The sequence below is a fragment of the Puccinia triticina genome, chromosome 7A (genome assembly GCF_026914185.1).
Source record: "Puccinia triticina chromosome 7A, complete sequence".
In the NCBI taxonomy this organism is placed as follows: Eukaryota; Fungi; Basidiomycota; class Pucciniomycetes; order Pucciniales; family Pucciniaceae; genus Puccinia; species Puccinia triticina.
Genome location: NC_070564.1, coordinates 658,524 through 679,773, shown reverse-complemented (window position 1 = coordinate 679,773; position 21,250 = coordinate 658,524). Strand labels below are relative to the sequence as shown.

The following is a 21,250-nucleotide window of genomic DNA, read 5'->3' as shown; positions in this document are numbered from 1 at the left end:
ACTCAACAAATCTATGGAAGAGACTTACACTTTTTGTTTTTGGGGGGCGCAATTAGAAGGATCAATATCTTGAGACTGGCCCTCTTGCTTCTCATTCATAGATTTTTCTTGGCTCTCTGGTTTTTCAGGAATAGGGCCTTCTAGGTCCTCTTGATTTTCAGATATGAGACTTTTAAGATCTAATACCTCTTCAATTGATGGAACTTCAACTGACTCCTCATCCAGAAAAGGTCCCGAATTTACCTTTGGAAAATCTTGGGTTTCTTCATTAATAATTATCTTCTTTGCATTGATATTCCTGCAGGAAAAGCAATATGTCAATTGATTCAATTAGAATGTAGCAAAACAGTCTATGTTAAACTCACACTTTTGAAAAATTGTGACTTTCATTCCATGTAGTATGGTCCTGGGTATCTCTGGACTTGGAGTAACCTGGTTGGAAGATTATCCCTTCCGCCTTTGCCATTGTTTTGAGACTAGGGCTTTGGTTCTCAGTATAAGTTTCAATGACAGTATTGTTAGTAGTGTCTGGATCTTTCTGGTTGGAACTCTTTGGGATTGGGTCCATAATTTTTGGTGTATCATTTATAGCACTTGTCTCCTGGTTGATGTTGTGGTTATCTGGCTTGAACATTTTTGGGTATGGGTTTGCTTTTTCAATCTTTTTTTCCAAGTTGGTCTTTTTCTGGCTGATATCAGAAATTGAAATTTTTTTCAACAGCACACTCTTGTAACTGATACCAGATGTATTGGTGGTGCTCTCAATATCCCCTGCACTATGAGCCCCTGTTTGAAACTCAGAAGCTGAGATTGTTTGATTACCATCTGACACTGGTTCATTTGAACTTTTGCTGGCAGACAGCTTATTCTTATCATGCATGGAGGCCTTTTGAGAATCATAATCTTGAGCATGGTTGGATATCATGCCTTCCTGCTTCCCTTCTTCCTTGGAAACATTTTTCTCAGCTGAAATAAGATCATTACCAGATTCTTGAATCTCATTAAATTCTGGGTTGTGAAAGGCTAAAACTTTATTCTGATTGGTTTTCAAAGCGCTGGACTTGTTGAGTGTAGCTTGCTGCTTTGAATTTTCTGGGAGGTCTTTTTGATTGATGAGATCAATCATTTCTGTCTGGGCTGGGAAGACAACATTAATCTCACTTTTAACTTTCAAAGTCGGGATTGTTTGATCAACTTCAGAAACTGGTACATCTTGAATTTTACTATTGGTACTCTTTTTCTGTTCATGATTTGAAGCTCCTAGCGAACTGCAATTCACAACAGGGCTTGATATTCTTTGCTTTAGATTTTCCTTGCTAGTGTTGTTTGGTTTTTTCAAAAGTGCACTTTTGTAATCCAAACCAGATACAATAGTGGCCACTCCATGCTCCTTGAGGCTAGCATTGGTTTGCGGAGCTTCTGGCTGGTTGAGTGTGGCTAGACTCTTTGAATCTTCTGGACCGGGTTTTTGATTGGCCCGCTCAATCTTGCGTACCTGGGCCGGCAAGAAATTTGTTTCATTTCCTTCAGAAGTCCACCCATTTGAATTTCTAACATCATCGTCACTCTTCTGCTGTCGATTGGAGCAAGATTTGGGGGAATTATAATCCCGCAGATATTCTGATATTTCTTGCTTCTCTTTTCCTCTCACAGCATTTTTCCCTTCACCCAAGGCTGAGCCTGAATCAGTGGTGTGTTTAGATTCAGCTTGATAGGGTCCATCCCTACTTGCCCCTAAGATTCGAAAAATCGGCTCCCTCGCGTTGAACTTTCTCCTCAGTGAATTTCGATTGGGACGGTATCGAAATCTTGGCTGGCTCGAATGAAGCTTCATTGAAGACGCAACACAGGTCTTTTGGAGAAATTCCTGACGCCTCTCTCCATTCTCATCTGCCCCCTGACGCTCAAAAGATACATTTGAATTAGCAGTCAACCAATGGCGGTTTATACAAAAGTATTCATTTCACCCACCATTAAGGGATGTGTAGGAAGTTTCTCATCGATGGCGTTGGAGACTCCATCTGAAAGCGCACAATCAGGCCATGCCTTTGCAAGAGTGGCTGCTGGGTGTCTGGTGGGATCTTCGTGAGGCTTGATGGCGCTAGCAGCAGATTCTTTATAGGTATTCTTCACTGATAGTGCTTTTGCTTGCCCTTTCAACTTCAACTTACAAGGTATGAATGGACTAGCATCTGCCCGCAAAGTTGTTTGAGCAGCTGTGGACGCCGTCGATAGCGTCTGAGGAGGTTTCGGAGCTAGATTCGAGTATGCCTCCGGGTGTGAGGTTTGAGCCAGGTCCAGAGAGTTTTTTAAGCCATCTTGTTTTTTTAGAACCAGATGGCCCAATTTTAACTCCTGTCCAAGCAACCTATAAGTTGGAGTGGGCTTCGCACCCTGCGATTTATCATCAATTGCAACCTTGAATTGATGTTTAGCAAGCCGCGTAGTTGGCAAGACCACGTATTGATCGTAACCGGCCTCTGAACCAGGAATGTAACCAAAAGATGTACCGTGTTGGTGATCGATGACGGTTAGTTCTTCACCCGGGCCGAGCTTTTTGATGCTCTCATTAATAGTCTTCCAGTCTAGTGTGGGTGGGATGTTAGACTCTAGGCAAGGGATAGGATCGTAAATTGAAACTCCTTCAATCAAGTAAATGATGTGGTGGATGCAGGCTAGCAAGGCCAACAATCTTCCTTTTTTCGAACAGAACTGATAGGGCATTTTTTTCAATGGTCTGTGTGGTGCCACGAGATGACAAAATTTCCGACCAATACTCAGACAACGAAAAGCCCATCACTCTCAAACCTCATTCCAGCTGGCTTTCAAGGCAGTCCCAATATCCTGAGAATACAGCCTACAGGATCTGGGACTCGACCCTTGCTCCCAAAGCAAGTGACTGAGGAAGCCCGGTGCAATGATAACCTATAATAATCGTATCGACTCGTGTCGTGGTCGTACGTATATATGTACACCCGATGCCCTCAGTTTTGTGCGGGTCACAATGTTACAGGATTTCAAACCAGATTTTCAACGTAAATATGTAACCAGACAGTTGTCCACTTCCAACGAGTCGCGCAGGTTCCCGCAAAATGTCTTTCCCTAAAGCACTTGTTTAGGCAAATATGACTGACTTTGCCTTGAAAAAAGTCACCACCTGTACGCTTCGACATTAAACGTGTTTGCTGCTCTTTCTGTGACTGACTGCGTATTGCAAAACAGGACTGCAGTGCGTACATAGGTATTTCTTGCAACCTACTGACTTAAATTTATGTCAGCCGGTTCAGAAACTGTAACAACTTGGGACAATGACATCACCAATTTCCTTTTACTAAATTTTTTTGATTTGTGAGGCAAGAAATGTGACATCTACAATTGTTTACTTGATTTTCTGTATTGCCATTGATATTTTTGTGGCTGTTCATAAAAATTCAAGCTGCATTTCATTTTGTGTATCGATGAGTAACAATAGAAATAATCCTAATTGGTCTGACTCTGAGGCTGCCATGGATGATGCAGGTGGATGTGATTTAGAAAGAAAAATAGACAGATGGTACAGGCAAGCAGGTTTAAGAGAACAAAAAGGAGAGACAGAAAGGAAAATCAGGAATTAACAGAAGGGAGAGAAAAATGCCCTCTGCTAGATGACAGCAAAAACGTTTGAAAATTCAGGCTTTTTTGTATTGCAGTGCGCAAATTGTTTTACGCTACCGCGCAGTACTGTGGCCGGGACGTCAAGTGGGCGCCCCCTGCAGTGCGCAACGAGTTTTTCGCAGTGTGCAAAGTACACCCGAAAAAAAAAAATGCCAACGCAAGAAATTTCAAGGCACTGTAAATAACAAAAAGTTGTCCTACATGTCGGACCAGCGCCTCCACAGCTCAGTGGCATTCACATATGACATCTTTCAGCAACGCAAAAATTTCAACTATTAGCTTTTTACTTACGAGTAAATTCAATGGCAGGGAGTTAAGTGATTTCCAAAACCAGCAAGCAGAGCCGTGTAAGCAAGCCAGCAGCACTTGACTTCATATGTGAACCATCCTACTGTTTATGAATTTCCTGTGCTGGAATTTCGGAAAGCAGAGAGGGGTGAGATGAAGTTGGGTGCCAGCGCCCGGGGACCGAGTTGAGCGGGAGGGAGAACGGGACCACCAAGCCCCGCTTATGGGCTGCGCAGCAGCAGGGTGCCCCCCTTGGCAGGGAGAAGCTTACATAATATTCAGAATTTTCTGGGACCAGCTCACATCAACCAGGCACGGCACGGCACACCTCGTGGGATCTACTCAACGACGCTCAATAGCGAACTTTTTTGACGAAATGCGTTACGCGGTCTTAGTATGTGGTCAGTCCAATTCTCCAACTTTCACTTTCAGTCTAAGTACTGACCGTTTTTTTAAATATGCTTTCTGTTCGATGATCACTTAAAAATATCAGGCCCAGCAGGATCGGGAAAGTCGACGTTTTCATCCACTTTGATCACTCATGCTCATACCATTGGACGACCGATTCATCTCTTTAACCTGGACCCAGCTGCTGAGGAATTCGAATACGAACCCTCAATCGGTCAGTCCGTAAATCTCATCATAAATGCATCTACCACGACTCAAAGGACAGCTCAACTTGCTTATCACTATGTTTTTTTTCTATTGAAAACTCTCTCTGTTCTAAATTTTATCTTCGATCGCATTTCTTGCTAGATATTAGGGATTTGATCTCGCTTGAAGATGTGATGGAGGAATTAGAACTAGGTCCCAACGGAGGCCTCGTTTATTGTTTCGAGTTGAGGAAAACCAACAATCAATCTCAGAAAGAGAAGAATTATGCTAACGATGTGCCGTTTTGTTTATGAAAAAATATAGATACCTGCTGAAAAATCTCGACTGGTTGCAGGAAAACCTGAATTCATATGACGACGACTTCCTGATAATCGATTGCCCTGGTCAAATCGAACTATATACACACTTCAACATCATGCAAAAAATCGTCCAAGTTTTGACGATGGAGTTCGATTTTCGACTATGTGCTGTGAGTCGCTATACCTTCAGTCTCAATGAAGCTTTGCTGGAAGCTCACATGCCATTTCCTGCGAGAAAAAAAAACAGACCTATCTACTCGAATCAAACTTCATAGCCGATCGCCCCAAGTTCTTCTCTGGAGTACTTTCAGCAACATCAGCGATGATCAACCTAGAGATACCACACATTAACATACTTTCGAAGATGGATCTATTTAAATCGGGAAGAACGGCGGCGGGCACGATCGCCCAAATCGGTCCGAAAGAACTAGAACGATACTTAGATCCTGACCCCGACCTGTTACTAGGCGAGGTCAACGAGAAAACTAATCCGAAGTTTCATAGTCTCAACCAAGCCATCAGTCATTTGGTTTGTCATTCCTTCTTTCTTTCTTTTTCTTGACAAGACAATTCACTGATTGGGGATGGCTTGGCTCAGATACAAGACTTCAACATGGTAACTTTTTTACCTTTAGATATCACAGATGAAGATAGTATTGGCTCAATTCTCAGTCATGTCGACAATGCCATTCAATATGGTGAACACGAAGAGCCGAAGGAGCCACAGTGAGCGCGTCTTGTTATATCATAGCTTGGCTCCTTCCACAAACTGATGTTCTTACCAAAACCAGTGATATGGATGGGGGTGATTTCAATTCAGCCGATAATTAGACTCAAGTTGTCGAGCCGTCTTTTTTGGTTTTGTATTCATCACGTTAAGTGGGCTATTAACACCTTCGAGTGCTATTGAGAGCAGCCCATGTTCAAACTGAGTACCTCTCCTGATAATGTTTACATACATCAAAGAGTAAAAAACACTCACTACAATAAACACTTGTTCAACTGACACCAGCTGACATGCAGGATACTTAACATCAACTGCCATGGTTATCAAATATATGCTTGGTGGACAGCACAATGCCTTTCGAATACTTAGCTATTGAAGTGGTTCACAACTGACTGGTCTGCAGCAAATCTTAGCCCAAAGCTGCTTGGGTGCTCATATCACATTTTGCTTGAGTTCTCTTTTCCATATGTGTAATGCGCTCTCGGAATGTATCAGCTCTTCAGGCAGTGTAGCGTGGATGAGATGACACATCAGAACTGATGAGTAACGTTTCTGACAGATTGACTGGCGTCTCAGCTGCATGAATAGGCTGAGAGATGCTTTGCATGCAGCCTTGGTTGCTACGTCGCAGCCGTAAGACCAACAGCGAGATCAGTATAACCTGACACAACTGATGATATGTACACGGTCCAACTGATTTGTGGAGTGAATTGATGACAAGTTACGACAAGTTACAGTTTCTTTTGGATTAAGTGCTTTTTTGGGGGTTGAATTACAAATGCTGAGGGATAGAGAACGCTCGAGATGGGCCAGCGATAGCCGATCAGCATCTTGAGGATCTGATTGCGGTTACTTGTTCAAGATATAAGCTTGGAAGCCAGCCAACACCAAGCCGACGAGACCGACTCCGGTGGCCACTTCTTGACTCAAGGTTCCCTGGGGGTGAGGATAGAAGTCAAGTCAATTTGCCGATTAGTGTGAAGGTCATTGAACGACTGGGTCTACGTACCTCGATGTATCCAAACCCAGCACCGCAAACACTCAAGATATCTGCCAAGCATCCCATTTGGAGCCCTCTTTCGACTACAGCTGATGCCGAGTCACGCAAGAGTAGTCCGAGGCCGATGTCCCGCGCGCCAAAGAGACTGGAAGAATGCTCGTTGAGGTCAGTTTTGAAGACAGTGTGACTCTGAGGCGAGACAGCCATGCTGAGGACGGGCTACTAACCGGACAGCAATCGAGAGCTCCTCTGCACTCCCGGCAGATGGGTTGGGGTTGCTGTTTTGGGCACTGCCATCCCGGGTTTTAGTGAATCCAAAGATGCTGGAGTAGATGCGAAGGGGAGATCTCGTCAGTACTCATATCAACGCAGGATGCTACCGGGCTTGGTCGATCGGGGCTGGAAGGGGGCTCAGGGAGGTGGGCTCTCACTTTTGGGTGAACAGTGCTGGAGCGATGAATGCACCGAGACCGAGACCCAGACGGGCAATGGAGAGGAGTTGGATGTGGGTGGAGTAGGCTTGGGTGGTAAAGAGGGCCGATGGGGAGGAGATGGCGTTGGACATTGTATTACTATTGGTCTGCGGTCTCTATGTGAGCTGGGGGGCAAGGTGTTGGTGGCAGAAGGGTGTGGGGGGGATGGGCTGATGATATATGATGTGGGCTTCCAAGGGATGCTGGGGCGGATTCGGCTGCTGATGGGTGGCAGAGGGGGAGAGGGGGGTGGTGGGCCAGGTAGCCGAGTTAAGTAAGGGGAGAGGAATGGGCGAGGATTTCAGTGGGATCGGCGAAAAATGTTCGATCGTCATCGATGACATCATTCCTCTGTGCCTGTGCCAGAGGCCAGCATCTGGATCCGGCCTCAGCAACGGATATGGTCAACAGCCTCTCCAGACTCGCTCACGAATTTAGAAAGGCCCCAGCTACAGTAATCGCCTGGTTCCTGGCCAAGCCAAGACGACTGGGTATGTATTTCTAGCAAATGGTTTCATCGAGAATGGGGATGGCCTGACTGTAAGACTCTTCGCCATCCAGGGTTCAGTAGGGAACCCGAATCAGGCAAGATCAGCATGGTCGTTGGATGAGCTTCTCGTGTGGAATGCCCAAAAACCCACATTCTCGACCTGAAATTAGGCACCAATGCTCCTTAAGCTCGAGGCCCGTAGCGAGTTGTGCGACGGTGCTTCCCTATTAACTTCACCGGCCTCTCCGCAAGAAACGGAAGAAAAATGTCCGGTAATTTGTTGATCCGGTTCATCTTTCCCCCCTGTGCCCCGAGGCATTACTTCAAACTCCAGAAAATCTTGCAGTTATAATCGAAACATTTGCATTTGCAGTGCTCTTACTGCTAGCAGCGAGTTAATGCTGCTAGGAAAAGATGCCAAGTATTCATATGGAAACCGAGGAAGAGCAACCAACGCCCCTGTCCCGGCGCATAACGCGGTGCAGAGGTAGGGACGACGTGGCAACCATTCATCTAGTTCAAATTCAGTCTCAATCTACATTGCCGGTCGCGTTGATGGTAGCGCGGGGAGATGAAAATTTGTTGCGCTACTAAAACCCAACCGGCACCGGTCGCCAAGTGGCCATCACTGCAAAAATAACTTGGTCAACTGCTTGCAGTTGACATGCAGGATACTCAAGCCAAGCTGCCATTGTAACTCCACATGAATGCAGAAGTGCCTTTCTTGGCACAGTCACTGTGCAAGGTGCACAGTGACTGTGCATTGAAGCTTGGGTTGAGTTAAACCTTGAGTAAGGCTGGTGTAACACCACAAGCTTCCTCAGAGTTGCCGCATGTCAACTGCTCACAGTTGACACAGTTTTTTTTGCAGTGCATGCTGTCCTCTTGGGCACGCTTCACTTCCAAGAAGACGCTTTCCGAGCATCAACCAGGAAATTGAGTTCCCTCGTGGTTATATAAGAGCCGCATGTCAGTTCACACTGTCCAGCACTACCCCTCTGCCCACAGCGTCAACATCAGATCATCCACCAGCGACTGGTAGTACTATATTGTTGCCAAAATCTTTGCATTTCACCTCAAAATCAAAGGTTCTCTCGAGTTTTCTTCAAGTTAGATTCCCATCATTGTTTCATCTTTTCTTATCAGAAATAACATTTGAGTTTAGTTCGACCATGCGTTTCTACCAACCACTTCTATCATTGCTTCTTGCAGCCGCCAGCTTTCATGTCATCCTAGCTGATGGCACTTGTCCAGGAAATAAATTAGCTTTTTGTGCAAACGCAAGTGAATACTTCAACTTGGATAAATCATCACAAGGTATGTCTGATTTAAGATTCAATAAAATTAAGTTTGATTGATCTACATAAATGCTGAGTTGCGTACCTGGTTTAACATTGTCCATACTATCTCTTCAAGTTCTGGTAACATTCATTAAAGCCCCATTCAATGTGATTTCTAAACAAGTGCAATGTAAGGGAACAACAGTTATTAAAGAACCTATGGGTATGTGCTGTATGGCACGGATGGAGATGGTGAGTATCTACTATCATTACATAGTCAAGAGTGTCTGCCCTCAAATCAACAGCTAACCTTTTCAATTTGCTTTCCAATAAATACAGAGCAAAAAAGACCCTGATGGAAAAACATTCAAACTTCCCAAAAAAGAAATTGCAATAAATCTATGTGAGAAGGCACCCTTTTGACCCACAAGAGGTGCATACAGTAGTCAACAAGATGGAAGCTGTCATTGTGTACCACAAGTACATAGATGAGTTGGAGACAGAGACCAATGCCATTAAGAAAGTCAATCAGCTCAATGTTGCTACTATTTGAGACCACCAATCTTAATGGCATATGATCAATGGACTGGCTCTCTGTTTTCAAAGAAAAAAAGAATCAACCATATTCACAGTGTAAATAGAAATTCCAGCTAGAATCTAGAAGAGTGATTTGTATGCAAATATTTTCTTTATCTTATTTTTGTGTATACTATATTGTGAATCAACTCAAAGCCTCCAGACTAACTGACAGATTTGCAAAGCCTGCATCTATAATCAACTGGGTCCTGGCCAAGCCAAGACAACTGGGTATTTCTAAGGGTGCTCCCCGGGGTTTGGGACGGGGCATGAGGGTCATCCCAAACCCCAGACCCCGACTATGCCCCAGGGCACCCTGAAGCCCCATGTCATGTCAGTTTTTTTTGCACCGCTGAAAAATCTGTGGTATTAGGCTGTATTGGGATGGCCAAAGCACTTGCACAAACTACTTGGCCTCCGGAACTGCCTACCAACCCCACTGATTGAGGGGATTGAAGCCAAGATCACTTGCTACGTGAGGATCCTGAACCACAGGGGAGCAAGATTCCCCCGTCTATTAGGCCAGTCAACAGAGAGCCTATCCCACCATTCACAAATAGATTACAGCACAGAATCTTCTCCCAATCCCTGCGGCTTGCATGGCTTCTAAACGTTTCTCCTTGGGGTTCTCACTTGCGTGTCTCAACTTGTCTGCTTTTCTCTCAGTCCACCCGTTTCCTTGGGGTTTTTGCTTGCGTGTCTCAACTTGTCTCCTTTTGTATCTCTGGCTTGGCGTCTCTTTTTTCCCTCAAAGTCATACCAAAACCAACTTGTACATACTTGATAGCCACTGGAATGTCAAAAAAACCATAAAATCCCAAAAAAAAGACATCAGGTCCCCCAGGTAATCCTCCCTTTGCAAAATGAAACATATTCCCCAGGGTTCAGGACATTTTCAAGGCCAATCCTGATACTCTGGACCCCGGGGCATGCACCAAACCCCGCTTTTGGGGCACAGCCTTAGGTATTTAAAGCAAATGTTTTCATCAGGAATGATGATGGCCTGACTGTAAGAATCTTTTGCATCCAGGGTTCAGTAGGGAACCCAAATCAGGCAATATCATCATGGTCATTGGATGAGCTTCTTGTGGTGTGGAATTTCCAAAAACCCCCATTATTGGCCCTGTAGATTGAAATTAGCCACCAATCAACAAAAAAAGAGATAGGCACTTCATGACAAGTGACATCACCCCAGCTACAACTGGCTTCCCAACATTCAACCACTATCTACTGTCATCTACTCAAATTCCAGAATTTCCTCAAGAGATCCTCAGTTTTTACTGGTCCCAAATCATCCTCATTTCCAATCAGCTGATGTTCAGCTTTGGCTACCAGCTCATGCTCAGCTTTGGTGCCCAGCTCACCGTAAGATTTGGCCCAGCTTATACTCAGTGTTAGAACAGTCTTGGCTCAATTAAGAATCAGATTTGGACCACTATTGGGTCAGCCAATTCTCAGTTTTGGAACAGTATTGGCTCATCTGATTTCCAGCTTTGCAACAATCTTAGCCTGGCTGATGTTCAGATTCATACCACTCCTGCATCAGCTAATGCTAAGCTTTGGATCACTCTTGGCCCAGCTGATTCTCAGCTTTGGACCCGTTTTGGCTCAGCTGATTCTCAGCTTGGGACCATTGTGGAAGAAGAAAGGTGTGCTCTGGTATGAGATTACCAGAGCGGACCCTCTTCTACGCAAGATAATCCCAAGTAGTTGAGGGAAATCCAAACCCGGCGTAGTATAAGCACGTAATAAACTCTGCAGAAGGTAAAGAAGACTGTAGAGTCATAATAATAATAGTAATTTGTTGCAAAAGTAAAGTAAACTGCTGTAAAACACTGCAAAACACCACAAGAAATAGCCATGAAAGAAACATAGCTGCAAGAAAACCATAAGCAAGACCCTCCACAATCACAATCCACACAGAAATGAGCAAATAAACCGTAATAATAAAAGTAAGATTCCGTAAAAGATAGCATAATCCACAAATTGCATATGAAGGAACACACCCCCCCTTTATATAGAAAAATCACCACTGCTCCGCCGTAGATAATAAACCAAGAGAAAACTCTGCCGCATTTCATAACCCCTATAGAAACAAAATAAATCAAATATAAATCCTCCTCCCATCCCACACACGCCACCTGCTTCCGCTCCCACATTGTCATCTGCGCCTCTGCTGCTTGCCGTAGAAAGCCGCCAGACCTCCAATCATCCACAATCCATGCCCCTGTCTAGCCTCCAGTGTTGTGATCCCTCTTTCCGCCTCTGCCCCAGCTACATCTGCTGACGTAGCCCACTTCAGATTCCATGGCTTCCCCCAATCACCATGATGTACTGCCTGGACTGAGAAAGTCCACTCTGCTCCGCATGCTGCAGCTCTGCTGCATTTGTCTGCACGCTCTGCACCTAGAAAATGTGCTCCACCTTTTGAAGGTCCTGTAGTGTTATGGTCTGTTCTGTGGAGAGGAAGATAGATTCTTGGGGGGTTCTGGGGGTTGTGGATCCAAGCTGGTAGATTTCAGGATGAGAAAGAGGCTTGGATCTCCAGCTTCTCAAACCTTGAGTATGGTCCGTGACATGTATGTGTAGTCTATGTACATGTGAGTCTGCGCTGCGGAGCGTGCGCTACAGCTCATAACATTATCCCTTGTTTAATGCCAAAGTCACCTCCTTTTCTGGTTGATTAATGAGAAAAAAAAAATCCTCCTCTTTTGGCTCTGCATTCTGTCCCTGGGCAGCATTAAAAACCCCAGTGGGAAAAAGCTTGCCCTCTCACTTTCTTCTCCGCGTCCTCCAAATTAATGCCTGGCCGCCGCCTTGGGAAATTTTGAGATGAACTCCGCCAATAGGTCTCCACTGTTATTCAGGTTTGCCTCTGGTTCCCACAAATTCTCTGCCGGTCCAAATCCGCGCCAGCTGAAAAGGTATTGAGTCGTCTGCCCTCTCTGCCGGCTTTCCAGTATGCCTTTGACCTCCCACTCATCTCTGCCGTTGACTGTTACCGGCTCTGGGGTCCGCCGCTGTTGGTGAGCAATTTTGTCGGGCTTGTGTTTTCAGAGTACTGACACGTGGAAAACTGGGTGGACTCTCTGAATGGAGAGCGGAAGGGTCAGTTTGTAAGTGGAGTTTGAAATTCTGCTAGCTATTAGAAATGGTCCAAGCCAGCAGTGTTCCAATTTGGGGCTGGGGCGGGTTGTTGAGATATTGTGTCCATCTAGCCAAACCTCGTCTCCGCTGTTCCATTCCGGTGCTTTCCGCACTCCGCTGTCAAACTGGCTTTTCATGGCCTCTTGCGCCGCCTCCAGACAGTGCTTAAGCTTGTCCTGTACCTCTGCAAGCTGGCGGAGTCGCTCCGCCACTGCCGGTACGCACTGCTCTGTTGATGGAACTCCGCTGTAGAATGTAAGACTCAAAAGTGTTCCTGAGAACCTTTTGCTGAATGGAGAAGGGGGTGATGGAGGTGCAAACTCTGCCCTTCTATACTATCAGATAACAAGACCCACCAAGGTAAGCCTGGCAAGTTTTAATGAAGTGATAGGTTTGGTTGGTTCAAGATGAGCTTGTTGATGACACTGAATAAATTTTTGTTATTGTTAATGTAAGGTTTTTTATGTATGTATGTTGTTAAGTATATGTAAGATTGTAAATGTAAATGTTGGGGTACTGTAATTGGTGAGTAATGAATTGCGGTGAGATATATGAGAATATGAGAGTGAGTTCAGTTGTTATTGAGTTGGTAAGGGTTGTTATAATGTGTAAAGGGTTTGGATGGTATGTAATGTTGTGGGGTATGTGATAGGTGGGTACTGAACTGAGGAAAAGACAACTGAGGGGGGGGGGGAGAGAGCTCCTTATATAGACAAATTTGAGGGAATTTATCTACAAGGAAGCCCCTGAATGAGGTATTTTAGCTGCAGGAGAAGTTGAATGAGTGAATGTGGTTGGTTGGAAATGTACATGACATGCAGAAGGTACAAACATCTGAATGAGTGACTATGATTGGTCAGAACATGAGGGATTTAATATGATACTTCTATGATGTCACCTGCAGCTGTCAGTTGTGAAAATCCACTAATTTAGAATGTATGTATATACTATGCAGTGTAAATGAGTATGTGTAGCTGTCCTGCAGCTGGGTTGTGTATGTAAAAGTGAGGTTGTAATAGGATGTTTTATGTATATGTAGCCTGCAAGTGTAACCTTGAGTCCTGTAGATTCCTGTCCTTGAACCATAGTCCGTGATTCCTGATGAATATTATGAAAAGAAAAGAAAACAAAGAATTTTTTTTTATTTTTGATGTAGTGGAACCTTTCTGTCTACCACAACAATGGGTTGAAACCGTGATTTGCCTTGAATGGGGACACCCCTGTTGAAGTGTGGTTGTTTTTGTTGTAAGCAAACTCCGCCGTTGCCAGGAGCGGAGCCCAATCGTCCTGTCAATAGCTCACAAAGTGGCGGAGATATTGCTCCACTGCTTTGTTTGCAATTTCTGACTGTCCGTCTGTCCTTGGGTGGTACACTGTAGATGGTTGGAGGCAAATGATGAGTTGGTTGTCCAATTCACGGGTGATTTGGGACACAAAAATGCTCCCTCGGTTGGAGACATGAGTCTTTGGAGTGCCGTGGAGCTTCCAAACGTGCTCCGCCATCAGGTCCGCTAACTGCTCCGCATCAGGGTGTAAACGGGTCAGGTTTGGGTTGGAAAACAGTGCCCAAACCCAACCCATGTTTAGCTTGGAGCGGAATAAAAAAACATGCTGCCCAAACCCAAACCCAAGTAAGGGTGTCTTGGGTTCAGGTTGGGTTGCCTTGGGTCCGGGCGGACCCAAGTTTTTTAAGCCAATTGGGGGATTCAAGTTGTCATTTTCATTTTATATGTGTATTCTGACATGAATGTATTGTAATATTTGTAATATTGTAATACAAAAGTGAAAAAGGAAAAGAAATTAATCAATAACTTGTACCTCCTCATCATTCTCAGAATCAATCAGATCAAAAACATGGAGGCCCTCGTTGCATTTGATCCAGTCTTGGCCACAGACAAGAGCCTCAAGTGTATCCGGGTTCATTTTACTTTGATAGTTGCTGAGTACTTGGCCACCGGTTGAGAACGCCAACTCCAATGCAATAGAAGTCATTGGAGCCATCAGAACTAGTTTTGCAAGGGTTGACAGGGTGGGAAATCTAGCCGTGTTGTTGCTCAACCAGGTGAGGACTGCAAACCTTGGAGAATTGATACCAACAGGTGGTTCCTGAAGGTAAAGGTCAAGTTTGGCTTCCTTGCTGAACCCAAGTTGGTGCTTTCTTGAGGGAGCTTGGATTGCTCAGATCCATTCTTGTTTGTGTTTGTGGGATTCTTCTGTGAAGCAGCAGGGGTTGGAATGGCCATTGAATCCTCAGTTTTGGTGCCCAATCACTACGTTGCATTGGTTGAAGCCCCAGACAAAGCCAGTGGATCCTAGAGATGGCCCCTGTGAACCCAGGTACCAGTTTGGATGCAGGTACCCACCAGATTTTTTGCCAAAAGTTTGACACCCGCACCGCCTGGGGCAGTCAGAGCGGGTACCTGCAGGTGCCTGCCCCTCAAAATCAACCGGAAGGAATATTCCTTCCAGTCAAAGAGGTTGCAAAACCTCTTTGACTGGAAGGCATCCTTCCGCTCAAAGAGGTTTTGTAACTTCTTTGACTGGAGGGCAGGTTACAAAACCTCTTTGACTGGAAGGAATCATTCCGGTCAAAGAGGTTTTGTAACCTCTTCAACTGGAAGGCCTTCCTTCCAGTCAAAGAGGTTACAAAACCTCTCCGACTGGAAGGAATCCTTCCGGTCAAAGGGGTTAAAGAGCCTCTTTGACTGGAAGGAAGGCCTTCCCAGTCCTTCCGATTGTTGTGGCAGCCGCCACCTGCCCAAACAAGAGCGGGTAACCGCTAGAATACCCGGGTACCCGCTTGATTTCTCCCAGAAATCTAGCATCTGCACCCAAACATGCACACGCTGGCGGGTACCCACCAGCGGATAGCAGGTACCTGCAACGGTTTTGTCAGGGCCATCTCTAGCAGATCCGTATCTGGTGATTGTATTTGCTTAGTGGATCTGGTGAATCTCGCCATTGGTCATTGATGATGTGAAAGCCGGTGGGGGCTGGGGTGACCAGCAGAAGTCTACATGTCCGGGTCATAGTTGGGTCTATTCGGCCGGCCCAATAAGAGATTTTTCTGCCCAAACCCAACCCAAGGATTTTCTGAAGCGGGTCGGGTGGGGTTTGGGTCAACCAATTTTTACTCAAAACATGCCTGAACCCGCCCCAAAACCCAACGGGTCTTGGGTCTGATCTGGGTTGACCCAACCCATTTACACCCTGAGCTCCGCATTCATGGACTTCCTGCAGGGGATAAAGTGCACCATCTTTTTCAGGCGGTCAGCAACAGTCAGTATGCTGTTGTAGGAGCGGGATTCTGGCAGGTCTGTAATGAGATCATAGCTGATGTCTGTCCACGGCCCTGCCGGAATTGGCAGCAGCTCCAGTGTCCCAAATGGCTGTTGCGTCAAGGCTTTAACCCGTTGGCAAGAATCACATCCATCCATGTATTGATTGACAAACTTATTCTGGCCGTTCCACACAAAACTCCGCCAGACCAGGGCAAGGGTGCGGGATTGGCCTGGGTGGCCCGCCGCTTTGCTGTCATGTCAGCTCTTCAATATCTCCGTCCGCAGTGCTGGGTCTGCCGGGACGACTATCCGTCCTTTGTTGTACAAAATACCGTCTGCCTCCGCATATCTGTTCTGGTTTCCCGCAAAGGTTCTCAAGGATTCCATCCATCTGGTCAGTTTTGCATCAAGCGGAGTCAATTCCCTGATTCTGGTGATGAGCTCCGCATCTGATATGGCCGGTCCGTCCTCCACTCCTAGTACATCAACCTTGAACCAATGCTCCGCCTCTGCCAAGTCAATCAACACGTCCTCAAAGCAGGATTCAAACTCCGATATCTCCGCAAAGGTCCGCTGTGTGATGTTGTTGGGCTTCAGAAGCTGCCCAGAGGTCAGTTTCTCGCCAGGGGCGGGGGCAAGGTCCGTTCTTCTGGAAAGAGCATTGGGTTTGGTGGCTTGGCAGCCCGGGCAGAAGATGATTTCAAAATCAAAGCAAACCATGGTATCTGCCCACTGAGCCTGTCTTTGAGTGAGCTCTTTGGTGGTCATGAAGCTTTCTAGGTTCTGGTGATCCGTCTAAACAATGGCGGTCAGGCGGTGCGGGTTTCCCTCAAGGTACTGCCGCCACTCTTTGAAAGCGGCAACAATGGCCAATAGTTCCTTGTTGAAGATCTTGTAGTTCTTCTCTGCCTGCACCAATGATTGGGATAAGTAAGGGACAGGGTGGAGTTCTTTGTCTTTGTCGCAGACTTGAGACAGGACTGCTCCAAGTGCAAAATCGGAGCAGTCACATTCCAGGATAAACGGCTTGTACAGGTACACAATCTTGAGTATTGGAGTGGAGGTGAAGGCAGTCTTTAGGCATTCAAACACGGAGTTACATTTGTTGTCCCAGAAAAATGGGGTTTTTGCTTTGGTCAGGTTGTGTAGAGGTCTGGTCTTCCCCGAGAAGTGGTCAATGAACCAGCGGTAAAAGTTGGAGAATCCAATGAACCGCTGGAGGTCCGTAATGTTCCACGGTGCGGGCCACTCCGTCACTGCCTTCACTTTTGCGGGGTCCATTCTAATCCGGTTACACGCAATTAAGAGTCTGAGATATTCCACCTCCAGTTTTGAAAATTCACACTTCTCCGGTTTCAACCATAATTGAGGTTTGCTCAGGGTCTCCAGAATCCCGTTGACCGCCACTGTGTGATTGGTGCCTTTCTGTGTGTACACCATAATGTCATCCAGGTACGCAGTGGTTTCCTTTACAATTCTTCCAAGGAGGATGTCTGGCATGAAGTATTGAAAGTATCCCGGCACTCCCGTGGGTCCAAATGGCATAATGAGCGGAGCAAATTTCCCCGCCTTGCAAATGAAAGCTAGCTTATCCTCATCACCCTCAGCCACGCAGAGGTTTCCGTAGGCGTTGCAGAGGTCTTGTCAGCCCTTGGCTAGTCCAGACAGCGCCAAGGCTGACACCACACGCACCACAGAAGAGCTGTGCGCGCATAAGGCCGCTCCAAGCACAGAACGCGCCAAAGACAACGAGCGCGCACGCGTGCGCAACTGAGTAAGAGTGCCATGAGTGTCATACCCGGCTGGGTAACACTCACGGGTTTTCGATCTCGAGTGAGCACGATCCACGCGAAAGTTCCACGCGTGGATTTAGTTGTCAAAGTTCGAGTGAGTACAATCCACGTGAATGTTCTACGCGTGGATTTAGTTCAAAAAGAACGTCGTGGAGACACGACGCCTAAGTACGGCCAGAATCTTTTGCTATAAGAGACCTGGGGCCTCCGCCCCACGAAAGGTCCACTAGATTACTTTTTAGATTACAACGCCCGTCACTCTTGTTTGATACAAAACGACCGGGGCTTTTATCTAGCCAGATCTCACTTCCCTTTACTTCTTCAATCCCGCTCTTCTATTGCCTTCCTCACCTCCGCCTCCGCCGTCTCTTCCGCTATCACCACTCTCTCGACCGTTACCAGCTCCCTCCACCTTCTATTTCTTTCCACTCGCTACCGTAACCGGGAAGCTCGAGTTTCTTTTACAAACCTTCTCAGGTTCAGGTACGACTCAGCTCTACCAGCCCCTCCACCGGAGGCGCGGCTTTCTCCTCCCGCTCCGCGGTTGAGTTTGAGCGTGTTTTCCTCTTTAGGAACTCACAATTTGTTCTTTTCCATTCAGGGCGGCGCCACTTTAGAGACGCGCCCTGACATTTGGGGGCCTCATTGGGAATTTTTTTCCCAGACCCTACGAGTATCTAGAATACTGACACTTGTCTTCTCATTAGTTTCTTTGACAGAAACTCGCTTCACGTTTTTTTTTTCTGTGTCGCTGACAGTCCAGTCCTGTTTATTTTCACTAGTAAGCCGCAGTCTTATCTACAGAAGCTTGTCAGTGGGACAAGACAAACTGATCAACAACCTTACAGTGTTGACTCGTCAGACTTCCCTTCTTAACTTTTTCCAGTCCAAACGTAATCCGGCGGTTTCTAACCGTTCGACTAGAAGCTCAGCGCCTCCCGGGGTAAATAACAACCCAGGCCCAGCAGATCCCGCAGGTAGTCAGGCAAATAATGGTGTGGGCGATCTTTTTGATCGGCTTTTTCACCCCACAGGTGCCACAGCTCGCAACAGCACTTGCGCAGCTACTGCTCCGGCTCTAGGAGCTCCGATCCAGTTGCGCAACTCTGCGTCTTCGTCTACTGGTTCTAACGGGAACTCGGTTCTTCGGGCTAGCTCCGTCGTCCAGCGTCTCATAGACGACGTCTGTTCCAGGCCATCTCCAGGAGCCTCATCCGCAGCTATAGAACGACAGTTGGTCGGCGATAATCCTCGCGTTGGGCCCGATAATTGTCAAGACTCGGGCTTGGGCCCAGAGCACAGGTCGCGCAAGGAACAGAACCCTAACCCCGCAAGGGGGATCGGTGAGTCCGCGCTTCCCTCAGGCACATGCATATGCATGATGCTCCCAGGCAGAAGGATTAAGCTAACGCTAATCCTCTGCTCCCAACTAGCCACGTCATCAAACGACGAAGTGCCTCAGCGATACCAGCAAACTCAACCATCAACAAGGTAAGAGAATTGCGGTATCGTCACAGCTAGGTCAAGCAGTGCTGACAGGAACTCTTCTCTGTTACAGCACGCTTGCTACCGACGCCAACTCAGACCGCAAAGGTCCCAGCCTCAGCGACAGAATAACTGAACCCACCACAGGTGGTAAGTACTTCGCTGTAGAGCCTAACAAACTCAAGCAGAGATCTTACCGTGAGCTCCGGAAGTCTCGCGAGTCGAATCGGCCCGTGTTGAGCGCTCTGCCGTTCGATCTTAACTGAATCAAACAGACGCTTCCGTCCGAATCACGAACACGTGATTCCAGCTGCATTGCCCATACCAGAGTCGGTCAAGATCCGCTCTTAGGTACCTTTTATTTCTCTCTTTGTATTTCTTTCTCTAAGTCTCTGAATATGCCAGATAGACCTCTCTAATCAAGAAATACAATGCTCTTAGTTCTGTGAATTTCTACAATAATTTGAATCGAGAACGGCCGCAATCTGAGTCCGTTGCTAGCATAGATATCATCACCATCGGTGAAGGTTTGTCCAGTCCCCATCATGACTCCTCCCAAGAAAACTAGTAGTAAACCCGCTTCTCGTGCATCCTCCACCAGGTCCTCCCAACCAGCCCTCGTTCCCCCGGGCGAATTTAAACGCGGCGGAAGTACGCCGAAACTGGAGCCCGACAACGGAGTTAGTATTCCAAACTCACCTCAGATACAAGCAGGCGTATCTGGAAGCCCTTGCGGGAGCGAACCAGGAAGCCATGGGAATCCTGCGGGACCAAGCAATGGCGACCCACCAGACTCTGGAGCAGTTGATTGGCCGCGAAACCTTGCTGGTTCTCACAGAGGGTTGGACTCCTCCATCCACGCGCCCCAACCACCGGGCAGCGAGGTCAGCGAACCAACAAAATCGCGGCCAAAACCGCCATCAAGCCTATGCACGCCCCAACCACGTAGCTATTCCACCGGGAGCGCCCCAGCCATCCCAAGCCCAAGGAAATCGTCCAAGCCGAATGCGGGGTCGTCAGAACTACAAGGCGTCAATCTACGCGGAGTTGTTCCGCATGGGCAGGACGATCCAGGGAGGCTATCAGGCCATAGATCAGTCACGCTCCAGGAACCAAGGGCACAACAACTGACCTTATTAAAGGTAAGCAGTGTGTTGAACCGCATGTTCAAGGAGCTTGAGAAGATTATTGACGGTAACTCTTGCCTTATAAAGGATCGTATCAATATGTCTTCGACGTCCCTCTTGAAGTCCTTGCTCAAAGACATCTCTTCCCCTATCTCTAATAATGTCCAGATTGTGAAAGATGTTGTCAATGAGCAGTTTAAGGCTGTTAAATTCTCCCTTACAGGAATACATACCACTAGTAATTCCATATCGTCCAGTTCTACTTATATGACAGAAGTGCTTGATTGCCTGGCGGCGAAGATCCGCGCTATTGAGGATATTGTGAGAACTACGCGCCCAGATGACCTTAAGAGGGGCAAAAATGACTTGAGAAATTTTGTCCAGACAGCTCTTGACACCGCTGCAGCTCAAGTCATCAGTGGATTACCTGATAACAGCAAGGTAATACAAGTAATACAGGAGGTCAGCGCCCGCTTGTCCTCTGTGGCGGATCAGAACAGGGCAATTCTACGCGAGATCAAATTCTCCAGGGAGACTGCCGTTCCGGATGACATGTTATCCAACCTGTCCGCTGTAATATCAGCCCATATTGATAAGAAGTTCTCCGAATTAAAGCTCGTAGGGAGTCTTACTGCTACCATGCCTTCCACGCATATCCCTTCGGGCGCCTCCAGCGTTAGTGCGGAAGTTGAGCAAAAACTGGAGGAGCAGAGCGAGAATCAGCGCGCTGATTTTCTTAAGCTTAGTGACAAAATTGACCGTATGATGAGTCAATACCGTTCAGAAGGGGCTCGGCTTAGGGAAGAAATAGCCGCGCTTACCGACTCGGTCACTAAGCTACGCCAGTCTGATCAATACAGGCAGGCGCCGCCTCATTTCCCTCAGCCTGAACACCAATCTCCAAGATATGCGCAGGAGGGGATCAATCCTGAACTAAAGAAGAGGCTTAATAATGCCATTGCTAAATCAGACTGGCCGACGTTTTCTGGTGACGGCGAATACGACCACTTGCGGT

At 46.7% G+C, this 21,250-nt stretch overlaps 4 protein-coding genes across 4 annotated transcripts; 2 read left to right on the top strand and 2 right to left on the bottom strand.

Moving 5' to 3' along the window:
- Positions 1–24: 24 nt before the first annotated feature.
- On the bottom strand, positions 25–2,724 carry PtA15_7A83 (uncharacterized protein; the record flags this gene model as incomplete). The annotated part of the gene is made up of 3 exons (XM_053171478.1): positions 25–298; positions 366–1,897; positions 1,972–2,724. The coding sequence occupies 3 exons, from the start codon at positions 2,722–2,724 to the stop codon at positions 25–27; spliced, it is 2,559 nt and encodes an 852-aa protein (XP_053021912.1).
- A 1,594-nt stretch (positions 2,725–4,318) lies between these two features.
- PtA15_7A82 (uncharacterized protein) lies at positions 4,319–5,687 on the top strand (the record flags this gene model as incomplete). Its single annotated transcript, XM_053171476.1, has 7 exons — positions 4,319–4,343; positions 4,436–4,564; positions 4,699–4,780; positions 4,861–5,026; positions 5,104–5,385; positions 5,455–5,582; positions 5,648–5,687. The coding sequence occupies 7 exons, from the start codon at positions 4,319–4,321 to the stop codon at positions 5,685–5,687; spliced, it is 852 nt and encodes a 283-aa protein (XP_053021911.1).
- A 745-nt stretch (positions 5,688–6,432) lies between these two features.
- Positions 6,433–7,148, bottom strand: PtA15_7A81 (uncharacterized protein; the record flags this gene model as incomplete). Its single annotated transcript, XM_053171465.1, has 4 exons — positions 6,433–6,519; positions 6,593–6,728; positions 6,811–6,906; positions 7,015–7,148. The coding sequence occupies 4 exons, from the start codon at positions 7,146–7,148 to the stop codon at positions 6,433–6,435; spliced, it is 453 nt and encodes a 150-aa protein (XP_053021910.1).
- Positions 7,149–7,393: 245 nt separating this feature from the next.
- PtA15_7A80 (uncharacterized protein) lies at positions 7,394–7,667 on the top strand (the record flags this gene model as incomplete). The annotated part of the gene is made up of 2 exons (XM_053171455.1): positions 7,394–7,547; positions 7,618–7,667. The coding sequence occupies 2 exons, from the start codon at positions 7,394–7,396 to the stop codon at positions 7,665–7,667; spliced, it is 204 nt and encodes a 67-aa protein (XP_053021909.1).
- Between the last annotated feature and the right edge of the window lie 13,583 nt (positions 7,668–21,250).